This window comes from Anser brachyrhynchus (assembly GCF_964034855.1).
Source record: "Anser brachyrhynchus genome assembly, chromosome: 22".
Classification (NCBI taxonomy): Eukaryota; Metazoa; Chordata; class Aves; order Anseriformes; family Anatidae; genus Anser; species Anser brachyrhynchus.
Genome location: NC_137715.1, coordinates 3,470,295 through 3,485,244, shown reverse-complemented (window position 1 = coordinate 3,485,244; position 14,950 = coordinate 3,470,295). Strand labels below are relative to the sequence as shown.

Sequence of the window (14,950 nt, the reverse complement as noted above, 5' to 3'; positions counted from 1 at the left end):
CTTTAGATTACATTCACCCCTACCCTAGTCTGTCGTGGAGATGACGTGGCTATGCATTGACGGTTAATATTACTGAGTTATAAAGCAGATGTTTAGTCCTGAGTGCCTGCCTAACTTTACTTTCATGATTGCATCAATAGACACAGAGGATGGGGAAGATAATCCTGTGCTTGTTTTGTGCCTTAACTGTGAGTCCTTTGCTGTAATCCCCTTTGTGTTTCACACCCAGGGTGACCGGTTTGGTGGAGCACTGGATGCTGCAGCTAAAATGTTCAGCAAAGCTTTTGACAGTGGGATTATCCCTATGGAGTTTGTGAACAAGATGAAGAAAGAAGGGAAACTGATCATGGGCATTGGACACAGAGTCAAATCAGTAAGAAAAATGCATTATTAGTACAAATTAGAGGCTTGTTTTTGTTCTGGTTTTGTTTTTCTCAAGTGTGGAGGGGAATTGAAGGGAAGAAAACTAGCAACTTTCGGAGGCAGCTTTTGGTTCTCAGGACTTGTAAACCATGAAAACATAAATAGTCAAGCTTAGGACAAGTACCTGTGTAAGATGCAACATCAGTGACTGTAATATGTTCTTAACTTGCAGATAAATAACCCAGACATGAGAGTTCAGATTCTCAAAGACTACGTGAAACAGCATTTCCCTGCCACCCCACTGTTGGACTATGCACTTGAAGTAGAAAAAATTACAACTTCCAAGGTGAAATGTGCTAGTATTTATTTTGTCTCAAGCGCTTTTTCGTACTGGGGGAGAAGTGACCAGTGGTTAATGCTATATTTTAATTGCAAAGCACAGTACATTGTTGCTGAGTTTTTATTCTTCTATGGGAGACTTTGGGCCAAGTACAAGTGCACTTTGATAAGGCTGAAGATGTTTGTTGGACACCAGGAAAACGCTGAACAGGCTGAAACCCATTATCTGAGTTGTCCACAGTATGTCTGGAACTGCTACATTCTTTAAGCTGGAGGCAGAGCTAGTATGCTTGATGGGTAGTAGTAGATAAACTCTGCAGTTTTAGTAAAACGCTGCCCTGTTGTTTGGGGCTGTCCTTCCATCATTTGTGTTAAGCATGGCTCTTGCTCAGGTTGCTGGACAGCCTCTTGTATCACTAGGTATGTGTCCACAATTACGGGTAACCTTCAAGTTACCCTTGAGGATGAAAATTACCAGATGAACATCACTTGCCATTGTTAACATCTTTATTTGGGGTGTGTGTGTTTATGTCCTTTAGAAACCAAATCTTATCCTGAACGTAGATGGCTTTATTGGAGTTGCCTTTGTTGATGTACTCAGGAATTGTGGCTCTTTCACACGGTAAGTACGTATTGGGCTGTTTTTCTCTTGGGTCATGGTTTGATAAAAAATGATAGAAGCCATACTGCCAGCCCATGTGGGACCAGGGTTTCAAAAAAGACATTGATTTATTTTCTTTTGCAGGGAAGAAGCAGACGAATATATTGATATAGGAGCTCTTAATGGCATCTTTGTACTAGGCAGGAGTATGGGATTCATTGGTAAGTTTGCTGTGTTCCTGCCCCTTCATTCCATGGGGAGATGCACTGTCACCATGATCTAACACAAACGTGAACCTCTGGGGTCTCAGTCTAAAACCCAAGTTGTAGGAATCCAGAAATCAAAGTTGTTTTAAGACAAAGTATGACTAGAAGGAGGCTCAGAAATTTTGTAACATAGAAGTTGTTTTCCTTTTAGGACACTATCTAGATCAGAAGCGCTTGAAGCAAGGCCTGTACCGTCACCCGTGGGACGACATATCCTACGTTTTACCAGAGCACATGACTATGTGATAACCAGTAGTACTGCCTCAGAATGTCACTTCAAGAAGCTGGAAGCCTGCACAGAGGACAGCCACAAATGGGACTTTGATGTGTAAAGGCCATTGATACATAGACATTGAGCTGCCTAGTTAAACTGTGCGAAGCAACTGTTTTATAAGAATAGAAACCTACTCAAAAACCAAAACTTACGATATTCCATGTTACCTGCTGTATTTAATACTGTCTCTCACACTTTTATTTTTTACTACTCTTGTTTTATTTTGTTTCCAGGAAAGATTTTAAGGGTTTCGGGGGGGAGTTTTTCTCATAGACGCAGTCATTTTGAACTTACCCTGACAGACAGGAAAGTACCCATCATTCCCATAAGCTATGATTTGGGTGTTGTGTTTTTTTTGTTGTTGTTTTTTCATTTTGTTTACTGTGTTCATCTTCACAGTCTAATCATCATAGCCGGAGTAGTGGGACCACTGCTGATGTATAACCAATGCTACTCAAACTCTGGTGTAGTAATTTAAAATGTAAAGCTGTAACATACTGCTGTTAAAACTGTGAAACTCCATGTATTCCGGTGTCTGTATTTATGCAAACAACTTCTCATTTACTACTAGATTGCTGGTATATGGAATGTCAGTCTCCCACGTTATCTGCAGATGCAAAAATAATCTCAGTAATAACTTTAGCATCCTACTTGTCTGTGTATTGTAACCAAACAAATAAATGATACACTACTAGCTTATCTGGATTCTTTTTTCCCCTTCTCCCTTTTAAAGGTTGGTTGTAAACTCTAACTGGCTCTGTGACGAGCTTGGAAATACTTGTATAACCACATGCCAAACCTCAGAGCAATTACTCCTCTGATGGTGTGTGTTCTAGAAGAGTTTAAAAAAAAACCACCTGTGACTTACCCTGTAGTGTAGGTTAAGGGCTGAAACCTTGCAAATTAGAAAAGAAAGAGCAGGAAAAATAAGTATATAAGTGGATAGCATTATACCATAGTTATGGGACTGTATCATGATGCATAGTAAAGAGGGAATTGTCAGCTGCACCTCACTTTATTCTAATTATCGAACAAAAAAATGCATACCTCAGTCAGAGTTAGTGAATTTCTCACATGAAGTCCCTTCCCTGCAGGCTTGCCTGAGAGAATGACGTTAAGGAGAAAAACAATCAAAAGGATAGCTCAAGGCTTTGACAAAAACCATGCCTGTATTTCAGGTGTAGCATCCCTCCACCATTTGGCAGAGCAATCTCATCCCTTTAAATAATCCCCTTAAACTCGCACCACGCCTAGCGAGCTCCCTTTGTACTCTATCACGAGGCATCTGGCAGGGGGCACAGGGCGAGAGCCCAAGCCGAAGGAACGCCACGGGGCAGCCCCGGCGGCTCCCTCTCGACCCGCTTTTCCCGTTTGCCGGCCGGCGATACCCCGAGGGGAGAGCGGCTCCTGCCTGTCCCCAGCCCTCATTGTTCAAAGCGGCCGGTGGGGGTGCGGGCGAGGAGGCCCCCGGTGCCCAAACGCCTCCCCGGGTAGCGCGGGGGGCTCGCCTCAGGCACCCCCCCCCTCCCCTCAGGGTTCCCTGGCCGCCATTTTAGCTCGGGTCGGCGGCGGCGTCTCCCCGCCAGGGGGCAGCGCTCGCCCGGCCGAGGCGGCGCAGGCGCGGTGGCCGCAGCCCCGCTATGGCGGACAAGATGGCGGCGGCCGCGGCATCCCCTCAGCCGCAGCCCGGCCCCAGTTCACCGGCGGCGGCGGCGGAGGAGGAGGATGGCGGGGGCCCGCGAGGCGGCGGGGTGGACGGGGAGGTGGAAGCGGAGGAGTTCGGGTGCCCGGCGCACTGCGCTGACCTGGCGTGGCGGCAGAACGAGCAGCGTCGCCACGGCCTCTACTGCGACATCACTTTGGCTTTCTGCGGCGGGCGGCCCGGGGTTTGCCGCGAGTACCGGGCGCACCGCTCCGTCCTGGCCGCCGCCACCGAGTACTTCACGCCGCTGCTCTCGGGGGGCTTCGCCGAGTCGCGCTCGGGCCGCGTGGAGCTGCAGAAGTGGAGCTCGGAGGGCGGCCCCGACCCCGACACGGTGGAGGCCGTCATCGGCTTCATGTACACCGGCACCATCCGCGTCAGCCCCGGCAACGTCCACGAGGTGCTGGAGATGGCCGACAGGTGAGGGCGAGCCTCTGCTCCTGCTCGGGGGGCTGCCCGCAGCCCGCCCGGTGGGCCGCGGCATTACCCCCGTTTGTTTGTTCCACAGGTTTCTGCTGACCCGGTTAAAAGAGTTCTGCGGAGAGTTTTTGAAGAAGAAACTCAATCTGTCCAACTGCGTCGCAGTTCACAGCTTGGCCCATATGTATTCCTTGAATCAGCTGGCCCTCAAAGCTCAGGATATGATCAGGAGAAACTTCCACAGAGTTATCCAAGATGAGGAGTTCTACACTCTGCCCTTTCACCTTGTCAGAGACTGGCTCTCAGACTCAGAGATCACAGTGGACTCTGAAGAAGTCCTCTTCGAGACAGTTTTGAAGTGGGTTCAGAAAAATCCCGAAGAAAGAGAAAGGTACTTTGAAGAACTTTTTAAACTGCTGAGGTTGTCTCAGATTAAACCCACTTACCTTACTCGCCACGTCAAATCTGAAAGGCTGGTATCCAGCAACGAAGCCTGTGTGAAGTTAGTGTCAGAAGCTGTGGAAAGTCACGCCTTGAGGTCTGAGAACTTGCAGTCTGGTAATCTGCAACATTCCGCTTGTCCGGTAGCGTTGTTGCCGCGTTTTGGACAAAACATGGATGTCATTATGGTGATTGGTGGTGTATCGGAGGGAGGAGATTACTTGAGTGAGTGTGTGGGGTATTTCATCGATGAGGATAGGTGGGTAAACTTACCGCACATACATAACCATCTTGATGGGCATGCTGTTGCTGTGACAGAATCTTATGTTTATGTGGCTGGCTCCATGGAACCGGGATTTGCCAAGACTGTAGAAAGGTACAATCCAAATAGAAATATTTGGGAACAAGTCTCAAACCTGATAACCAGAAAGCATTCTTTTGGCCTTACCGAAGTTAAAGGAAACTTGTACAGTATTGGGGGACATGGCAATTTCAGTCCTGGCTTTAAAGATGTAGCCATTTATAATCCCGAGCAAGACAAATGGCATAACCTGGAGTCAGCACCAAAGATTCTTCGTGATGTCAAAGCTGTTTCTGTAGAAGACCGATTTGTTTATCTTGCTGCTCGTACCCCAGTTGACAGTGATAGTGAAGATGGATTGAGGGCAGTTATTATCAGATACGATGCTGAAACGAGGCAGTGGCAAGATGTAGAGTCTCTGCCACTCATTGATAACTATTGCTCTTTTCAGATGTCAGTTGCAAACACAAACTTTTACCATACAGCATCCTGCTGCCCTAAGAGTTATCCTATAGATAATGAGGAAGCCAAGATAAAGATCTGTGGCAGGGCCTCAGACGAAATACTTGAAAGTTTACCCCCAGAGGTTCTGAGCATTGAAGGGGCAGCTATTTGTTATTATAAAGATGATGTTTTCATCATTGGGGGGTGGAAGAACAGCGATGATATTGACAAGCAATACAGGAAAGAGGCCTATCGTTACTGTGCTGAGAGGAAGCGCTGGATGCTCTTGCCTCCCATGCCTCAGCCTCGCTGTAGAGCAACAGCCTGCCATGTGAGAATCCCCTTCAGGTGCTTGCAGGGCACACAAAGATATCCTATGCCACAAAATTTGATGTGGCAGAAAGATAGAATAAGACAGATGCAGGAAAGACAGATGCAGGAAATACACCGACACTCTCTAAGTTTACGAAGAATGCCACGCTCACAGATTGAGTGCTAGTATCCGGAATATCACTCCTGATGAATCTAGTTTAGGAAATACTGGGCTAAACCCTTTTTCCTAGGCTTGATATGTCTTTATAAGATATCAGGATGTTGCTTGGGTTTGATGCATAAAAATAACATCTCTTATTGAAAATTAAGAAGCTCAGAAATTGAGGATGAATGGGAATTGAGAAACTATCAGAATCCAACAATATTACTTAACAGTGCCAAGGAAAAACCTACTTTCCTCTAATAGGTCACGAAATAGATCTTTGTTTTCAAGGATTTCTGTTGAGTTAGTCTCTAATGGTTCTGTTTTGAAAATCAAAGATCTCTATGTTAATTTAGCGGTTACATTTGTGTGTGCTGAAAGCACCTGTTTTATTTGCACTTAATATATTGACATTCCTTTGACTCTCCTAAGTGACTAAACTTCACGTATAATTAGTGTTAGTGCACTTGGCTTTCCAAAGTTGGAGGCGAGTGCAATAGTTACACGTACGTATGAAAATGAAAGCACAATCTTTCTTTATAAAGAATTACTTCAGGATGTTTCTATGTCTATTAAATATTTTGTAACTGTACATTGTAGAGAGGCAGCAGCGTTTGTAATGGTTGATCAGTAGAACATCAGACACTTGCTAAAACGGAGAATTTGAGGCAGTGGATCTTTTCCAGGTATGTCTGGAGATGCTCTGAGTTCGTCTTTGACGGCTTCGTTAGAAACTTGGGTCAACAGTCAGCCTGATGTAAGGAGTGGAAACCAGCGATGCAGTCTAGCCACATCAGTGTGGGTTAGTAAGAATGACATTATTCCCCAGGAATAGATTGAAACCTGAGCTACTTGTCGATCCTTTCTCTATTATTGCACGCGTTTAATTCAAGTGAAAAAGCGGAATAACCCCCACAAGCCTGTTTCCAGCCTGTCTTTGACAATCAATACCTTTGCCTTCAGTGTATTTTCCCTAGAAACTTAGGGTAGCTGTGCTGCTTAACGAATCAGCACCTGGTGTTCCTCTTGGAGGGACATCGTCGGCTCTCAGTTACTGATGACATGAAGATTTTTAGATGCATCTGGAGTTTTCAGTCTGGAAATAATTTACGCGTGTACTGTGGTTGTAAGGTTTAACCTGATTAAAGGTACCTTTGGGAGTTTTTAGGTAGTTTTGCATATATCAGGGCCCTGCTTGGCTCTGGTATGTTTAACTGCTATACCCCTGAGGAACAGAAGGTGGAATAGTTCCTTTGCAGTATCGATGCCTCTTGGTTACTGCTTCCACTGAACACTCCTCCTCCCTGATCTGAAAAGCTCCAGGACAGTTTTCATTGCCAGTTTTCATTACCTACCTCCTTTTCTTCCCCATCCTTCCCTTCATTTGAATGTTCCAGGTTTTCACATGTGACCAAACTCAGGACCTTAGGGAAGGGAAAGGGAGGAGTAACCAGGTTGTTCCAAAACTTACATAGACAAACATTGATGAAGAAGGCGTTTACTGTCTTTGGTTCATATGATAATTTGCTGGTGGTTTTGATGTGGGCAACTTCATTGCAAAAGGTCTTCTAAACAGTTTTTGTTTGTTTGTTTTTGTTGTGTTTTTTTTTTTAAACTGTTTAGCTTTCTGAACTGATACTTCTCATTTTCCAATTCAGCAGGCAACCTAGATCATATCTGAAACACTGGGTAAGTCTTTCAACCACATAATATGTAAAGGTTTCTCTGATGTGTACTTTCCTTAATGCTCCACTTTGCAGTTCACTCATCACTTTGTTATCAATAACTGGTCTTTTTGTAATAAGAGAATAACCCAGCCTTGTAAAAGTTATATTGAAAATCCAACAGTTCAGTCTCAAATTACTTATCAGTGGTAACCATCCTCTATTTTATTTGCCTGTTGGATTATTATGCAAGGGCAGATCAAATTGTACAGTGCTGGCTTAGTGCAAGAGAGGAAATGTTTAAGTTTGTTCGGGCTTAAGGCTGATGTTCGGAAGTGACTGTTGCCAAATCAGCTCATGTAGGCCCTTACGGAAGGGGTTAATCAGTGGAGTTTGGCCCATGAACTCGTGTGGGTTTGTCTGGAACAGTTTTCAGAATTACTGTCCCTACCGCAGGGTTTGTGAGTAGAATATGTGCAAATGCCTCACAGCTTTTGTACAAACCCCATTGATGTAACCTAAGTGGGGGCTGAATTTAAGATGCATTGCCAGACTTTGCACAGAAGCAACCGAGAAGAGTTTACCTCTTCCATCCCACCGACTTGGCTATAAGGATTTGATGAGCAAAGGATGGTAGCATGGCAGACCACCACAGCTCTGTCAAAGCCCTTATGTAGTCTGTCGGCAAATCTGGGACAATTTGGGGGGGAAATCCTGAGGTTGTTATTTCAGCTGAATAGCCTGATATATGGCAGCATGCGACAAAGTTAGAAGCAAGAACAAACTTCTTGCAGTCTCTCTTTTTCTAAGCAAATTTGATATTTGCATGTACCGTGAGAACTTCTATCTGACATACAGTCTGTCTAGTTTACTAAAGACATTCCACTTAAAGACAGTGTCAAAATAGCTTAATATCTGTTTAACGTGTGGATGCCAGCCATGATTTTGTATGTGATGCACTCCCTCTTTCTGTGTTCTGTTTGCATGGAGAGTGATGGACACTGTGAACAGCACCAGTTTGCTCTAGCTTTTGCTAGGCCAATTCAGTGGAATTTTTGAGTAGTTAGTTGTTTGGTTTTTTTGTTTGTTTTTTTTTTTAAGCCTTGACTTTAAGTGGACCAATTGCTTTGCAGTTTTTTAACCGACAAGTCTAACCATCCATTGTCCCACCTGTAGGTGTTCAGAAGAACTGAATTTGGCTGTAATTTAGCTCACTAACCTGTGAAACGTAACAAATTCCTTGGGGCCCTTGACTGCTGTAGCTTGCTGGGTATTTATAAAAAAATGATCCTATAAGCAACAGGCTGGGAATTCTTCCACTGTGTTTATACTGGCTAGTTAAATGTGAGTAAGATCCTAGTGTGATTCAGGAAGTATTATAAGGCTGACTTCTGGCCCTCTAAATGTAAAGGAACATCAAAGGATCAGAGTTTTCCCTCCTCCTTATGACAATCACACCTCTATAGCTGTAATGAATGTGTGCCACAAAATGCATGTTTCATGTCCTGTCTTTCTGCTCAAGGTATTAGTGAGGTAGGACGCATCCTGCCTAGCACTAGGTGGTCACCGTAGTCAGTTCTAGGTGCCATAAATGTACATAGTATTTTATAAGGACATGAATATTCTGTTAGTAAGGTTTGTATATATTTGCAGTAAGACTTCCTCTCACACACAGTTGGATACCACTCCAGAAATAAAGAAAACATGCCAACTTTTTAGCATGCATAATGAATAACGATCCTAGATTGATCGCTATTAACAACTTGGGTCACCGAGAATAGCAACTTCTGAGGTTATTTTTAACACAACATTGCAATACTATGTTGTAACATTCGGTGGCTTTAAAAAAGTAAATATTTTATGGCTTAGATTTATTTTCAGCTGTGTCCACATTATGTTAGAAAGCAAACCATATTTCTGATTTGACAGTCTTAAGTGGAAGTCTTATAAAACAGGTGCTCCTGAGGATCTAATCCTATTACTAATACGAATGTTAAGTGTGGAACTAACTAGATGTTCGAAGACCATTAATAGTCAGATACTCCTTATAGGTCCATGTCACTGTGGATCACGGCAGCTGTACTCTCCTCAATGTTAATGTAGACTTCAGCAAGTTGCTTGGGCAAGCAGCAGTCCTGTACTTACTTCCAGTAAGGTAAAGTAGTGTGTGTGTATAGGCTGTTTGAAACTCTCCTACTGTAATGTTCTTTACATTAAATACACTGTACTAAAGTTTATTGTAATAAGTGAATTAATGAAAATAAACCTTTTATTTCTCTAGCGTTCTGTCGTGCCTTGTGCCTCTTACTGGTTTTAAGCTGTTATACAGGCTGTAGCCAATAGGTCTAAATCGTACTTTTTTTGGTGCCATAGAGTGAAAGTTCTAATTACTAATCATTCTTTTGGTCTGTATCAATTTTGCTTACTTTTAGAATAAGCAAATACATTCATTTGCTGCTTAGAAGACTTTATTAGCTAAGGGGAGCCGTTTATACAGGCAGGGTACTTGTCGAAGAAGTGTGCTTGACTTCCGTTTGCAGTGACTCCACGCTGTAGTCGCGTCTGGCGGCGTACTCCCCAACGTTCGACAGCCCTGGCACCACGCAGCAGCTCAAAGCACTGCGGTATATGCCCATGTCGTGAGCATCGTACCAGTCGTCAGCTTTTTCGTCGTAACACTCAACATTGAAAGTAGTAGAAAAACCGTTAAAGCCGCCAACCACAAACAAAAGATCGTCCACCACTTCGATGCCAAAGTTGCTGCGAGGGTTGAACATGGTGGGGACTGTGCGCCATGTGTTGGCAATGGGGCTGTAGGCTTCCACGCTCCGAAGACGGTTCACTCCATCAAATCCTCCTACCTGCAAGTGTCGAAGGTACAGAGCTGAAATAGGCCTTTCCTCTTTTGCTAAGGCAGCTGAATCGTGTTGTGGATGTGTAAGACTTTTAACTTGTTCTGCTTTCTTGAGTTTGAGCATTGCTGAGAGCACGTGATCTCAAAACACAACGCAGACTGCTCCCTTCTTCCTTCCAGAGCTTCCAAAACTATTTTGTGTGTCTGTCAGATTCTTATACTTACCCACACGCTGCATTTAAGTTCTGTGTAAGATAAGCAGGACCAAGCAGAAGTACTGAGCTGCTAAAAGATTTTATCAACAGCAGAAAATAATTTCTTTGCTACAACTGTTTAAAGGTTGTGAACGTATTTTTTCATAATGAAAAGCCTGCAGCTGACAGTATTTTCAGGGGTATTTTAACCATCCTTGCCCTCAACTTTCTTCCCCAAATCTCACTTTGATTTTCAAGCTGGCCACTTGCTTCTAGCTAGGAGGTGCACATTAGCAGAGTTTCAGCCCATTAAACAACAAAAAAAGTACCACAAGTGCCGGGTGCTGTTGTCGCAGGGGTACCACTTCTACCTTACCGCATACACTTGTCTTCCATATGCAATCACACCTACTCCACTTCTTCTGCTTCTCATGGGGGATATAAAGGTCCATTGATTTGTTGTGGCGTCGTACACTTCAGCTGTGGATAAGCATTCATTCCCGTTGAACCCGCCGCATATATACACCTGTTTACAGGAGGAAAAAAAGGTGAGCAGGGTGCTTGTATTGGTGGGAGAACATGCTGAGAAGAAAATGGCCTGGCTGTGTTTTTTTGTTAATTTTTTTTTTTTTTTTTAAAGATAATAGTCTTTTTGTCCTGGGTTGGAGGTAGTAACAGTGCAGGGAGTTATTCAAAGCAGCAGGATTTTGATCCATTTTTTTCCTGAGCTGTGTGAAGCATCCAGGCACGGTATTTGACCTGCGACCACAAGTATTGTCCGGCAGCAGCCAGTTTCGCCTCTTAGCTTTGTATCTGCAGCTCCAGGATTTAATGAGTAAGGTTTACATGAACTTTTTCCCCTCTATTTTAAATGACTCATCATGTTAAAGGGAGCGATTGTTTTGTGTCTAGCTCCCACAGCTCCTCTTTTCTATCTAGAGGATGAACTGTGGGTGGTAGCTCTGTTTATCCAGTACGCAGCTCAGCACGAGGCTGAGCTCCAGGAAGCTCTCCACCTCACCACGCTCTATAGAAGAACAAAGCTCATCCTCGCCGTGTAATGCTGCACAGTGATATCTGTTTGACGCCTTGTCCTGCTCACCGTACTTCAACCTTAACCGCTGTGACAAATCTCCCAGACCTTTTACCTTATCGTACAGCGTGGTTGCACCAGCGTCGCTTCTCTGCTCTTGCATGGGAGCGATCAGCGTCCACTGGTTGGTCTCGGGCTCGTACCGCTCGGCTGTGCTGAGGCGCGTGTACCCGTCAAACCCTCCCATGGCGTAGATGCAGTCGTTGAGCACGGTGACGCTGACGTAGCAGCGCCGCGAGTGCATGGGTGCGACCTGGTGCCACGTTTTCCTCAGCGGGTCGAACCGCTTGACGCTGTTAAAATAATCCACGCTGTCGAATCCTCCGATAACGTAGACAAAGCCTTTCAGAAAAGCGGAGCCGTGGTAGGCACGGGGGCTCTCCTCCTGGCACGTGACGTTCACCCACTTGTCCGCGCGGGCATCGTAGGTCTCGATGGCGTTGGTCGGGCTCCCCCCGCTCCAGCCCCCGATGGCGAAGAGGATGGCGTAGGGCAGGCGAGGCCGGGTGAGGGGGTTGATGAAGTCAGAAGCCGAGGGGCCGTTCGTGCTGAGGTCGTACATCGCTGTCAGTGCGCTGATGATGATGGGTTTGCAGTCCTCGTTGTCCTTCACGTAATCGTGCATTTTAACTTTCTTCATGAAGTGGTCTGCCTGCATCAACGCCAGTCGAACCTGAAAACGCAAAAGGAGGTGAGAGTGTTGATGTTTAAGTATTGATGTTTAATATTTTGGTGTCCTTCCCAGATGGGTCCAATGCTGGATGGCTTTGGTTTCAGGCTAGAGTGTTGTCTAAAGCTTATCACAGAACCAGAGAACTAAACGTGTAGTTTTTAGCTTGTCCAGAAAAGGGTACTCAAGGGTAAATGATCCCATTTTGGGGGAGCCTGCCACGACTGCCATGGCACTCTCCTGCCCGCAGACTGAAGCTGCTGCAGCTCCTGCTGCTGTTTGCATAGTGTAGCTTGTCTACAAACACTCATAAGCTTTGTGTACCTGGACATAATGTCAGCCCGTGTAATCTTCAGCCCTTCCTGGATGTGAGCAATGGTTAAACTCAAGCTCTTAACGTGAGGAAATGTGCACTTAAAAGGGACTCCCCAACCTTGGCACAGCACGTAACAGCACGCAACGCTCGCTTTTCCCCGAGCAGCGCTGGGAGGCTGCTGTTTCCTCTGCTCTGACGAGGAAAGAAGCGAGCCAACGTCTCCAGAGCCGTGCAGGTGGGCAGGATAGGCGCCGCCGCAGCAGCACTGACCTTGCTCAGCAAGACGGAGATGTATTGCTTCCTGTTCTGAGGGTCGTGAGCGATCCACTTCAGGATGGCCTCGAACACCACATCTTCTTGTTTCACGTTGAGTTCGTCTTTCTCGATGATGCCCTTTAACTCGTCGACGGAGAGGTCTAGAAACTCCGCGGACACGTTGATCAGCTCCTCGAAGTTATGGAGGATGAACGTGTAGGCCGTTTGTTGCAGGTTGGGACAGTGGTAACAGTTTGTGAGTCGGCAGATGCCGATGCAATTCTCCAAGCACAGCTGAGATTTTAGGAACTCGCAGCACAGTCTGACGATGCCCATGATGTTGAACTGGTCCGCTGCGCACAGCAAATTTTGAACGTTTTCGGTGGTGACTGGTACTGTCCTGGTGTAGGCGTACTCGATAATGAGATTCATCATTTCAGGTGAAATGCCGGGGATTTTGTATACTATCTTCTCTTTGTTGTTCCAGCCACTGGTAAACAAAGCCCTGAAAAAAATAATAAAAAAATAAATTAAAAAGCAATGTTGGGGGGAAAAAAGGCTTTTTCTGTGTTAACCCCCGACCCTGTTTTCCCGTATGCCTTCCTCCCTGGGCACTGGTTTTGGGCACTAGCAGCAGTCATGCTGGGAGGCCCTGTGGTTTATTGATCCATGTTTTACCAGCTTGTTGGATGATTTTAAATAGGAGCCGCAGCCTCAGGCTGTGGACAGAGAGCAACAGAGCCCATGGCCACCTTGCTCCAGCAAGAGAACCAGAGGCTAACGGTGTGTGGGGCAAGAAAGACTTGTGCTGGGGGCCAGGCTGGCCACGCTCCCAGCCCTACGTTCGTCAGACATCGCTGCCAGAGTGGCTGCAAAATGCCAGGGTGTGGATTCATTCTGGTGACCAGGCTGCTATCGGGACTATCTATATCTGCTGGCCGAGAGGTTTTGTGCCAACGTAGGCACCGGAGGTACGGTAAGAGCATAGGACACAGCCTAGGAAATACTGGTTGTCCCCATTCCCGCTGTAAACTCATTTCTAGTACTGACCTAAAATAATGACTGCAGCTACAGAGGATGTTCTTGTGAGCATTGAACTCAAAACCATTCACGTTAATGATCACATCACAGAGTTTCCCTTCCAGGCGAAGCTCATTGAAGACTTCGCAAGCCATCGCGCTCATCTTCCTCTCCATTTGTGAGGCCGAAGAGCTGGTGGGAGCCGAGGTGTCGTCCATGTCGGAGCCTGGGTCAGCGGAAGGAGCTTCTCTGAGGTGCTACAGGGCTTTCTCCTTGCCCTCCTACATTTTGTCCCAAACGCTGCCTTGTCTGGTGGTTCTGGAACCTGCCCCGTAGTGAGCTCACAGAGGCGGGGAGGACCCGGGAGCCGCTGCCCATGGGGCTGGGGGGGGCTCAAGCCCCGCGGGCACGGGGGTCCTGCTCCTCACTCCCCCAAACCTCAGCCTAGACAAGGCTGGGCCTTGTACCCACACCTCGCTGGTGGCTGCTCGGGGCGAACACAGCCCCATGCCTCCCGTGCAGCTTGCTTGTATCGTTTAGCCCCCATACGAAGCCCCCCGACGACAGGCACCAAATGCTTAGAAGTGCCCCAACACGATGGAGGAAGCCAAGGCACAGGCTTGCTCGTGTGGGTGGTGAAGCCACGAGCCTTGCACCGCTCGTTTGGAGGAGAGGAAGGTTTTTTTGGGGGGGTCAGGCCCAGGGAGAGGAGAGCGGGGTACACCTGGGGCCCCCTCCCGACTCCTCACGGCCGCCTTCCCCCTGGGCTTTGTCACGGCTGTAGGTGAGATGGGTGCTGAGGGAGCACCTCTAGGATCGGCATAAACAAACAAAATAAATTAAAACATAAAAATAATAAAAATGTTTGGACTTCTTCATACTGCTGCTGGTGGTTTGTTTCTTTCTCCTTTTTTTTCTCCTCCTTTTTTTCTCCTCCTTTTTTTCTCCTCCTTTTTTTCTCCTCCTTTTTTTCTCCTCCTTTTTTTCTCCTCCTTTTTTTCTCCTTTTTTTCTCCTCCTTTTTTTCTCCTCCTTTTTTTTTCTTTTTCTTTTTCCTTTTTTTCTCCTTTTTTTCTCCTTTTTTTTCTCCTTTCTTTTTCCTCCTTTCTTTTTTTCTCCTTTTTTCTCCTTTCTTTTTTTCTCCTTTTTCTCCTTTTTCTCCTTTCTTTTTCTCCTTTTTCTCCTTTTTCTTTTTCTTTTCTTCTTTTTCTTTTTCTTTTTTTTCTTTTTTTCTTTTTAAGTTAGACGGTTCTGTGGCA

The 14,950-nt window shown here is 45.8% G+C and overlaps 3 protein-coding genes across 10 annotated transcripts in view; 2 read left to right on the top strand and 1 right to left on the bottom strand.

Annotated features, from left to right (window-relative positions):
• The window catches only part of ACLY (ATP citrate lyase), a 31,663-nt gene extending 29,126 nt beyond the window's left edge, over positions 1–2,537 (top strand). For all 8 annotated transcript variants that reach the window (XM_080565226.1, XM_080565222.1, XM_080565224.1 and 5 more), the window contains 5 exons: positions 230–373; positions 596–709; positions 1,242–1,324; positions 1,448–1,524; positions 1,721–2,537. In XM_080565226.1, coding sequence (XP_080421352.1) covers positions 230–373; positions 596–709; positions 1,242–1,324; positions 1,448–1,524; positions 1,721–1,815 — 513 coding nt within the window. In that variant the 3' untranslated portion in view covers positions 1,816–2,537. The remainder of the gene's footprint in view (positions 1–229; positions 374–595; positions 710–1,241; positions 1,325–1,447; positions 1,525–1,720) is intronic.
• Positions 2,538–3,451: 914 nt separating this feature from the next.
• KLHL11 (kelch like family member 11) lies at positions 3,452–9,570 on the top strand. Its single transcript, XM_080565237.1, has 2 exons — positions 3,452–3,965; positions 4,054–9,570. The coding sequence occupies exons 1-2, from the start codon at positions 3,484–3,486 to the stop codon at positions 5,648–5,650; spliced, it is 2,079 nt and encodes a 692-aa protein (XP_080421363.1). The 5' UTR covers positions 3,452–3,483; the 3' UTR covers positions 5,651–9,570.
• KLHL10 (kelch like family member 10) lies at positions 8,307–14,830 on the bottom strand. The gene is made up of 5 exons (XM_080565239.1): positions 13,723–14,830; positions 12,688–13,177; positions 11,487–12,104; positions 10,715–10,864; positions 8,307–10,151 (listed from the first exon to the last, which is right to left on the bottom strand). The coding sequence occupies exons 1-5, from the start codon at positions 13,908–13,910 to the stop codon at positions 9,780–9,782; spliced, it is 1,818 nt and encodes a 605-aa protein (XP_080421365.1). The 5' UTR covers positions 13,911–14,830; the 3' UTR covers positions 8,307–9,779.
• Positions 14,831–14,950: the final 120 nt, after the last annotated feature.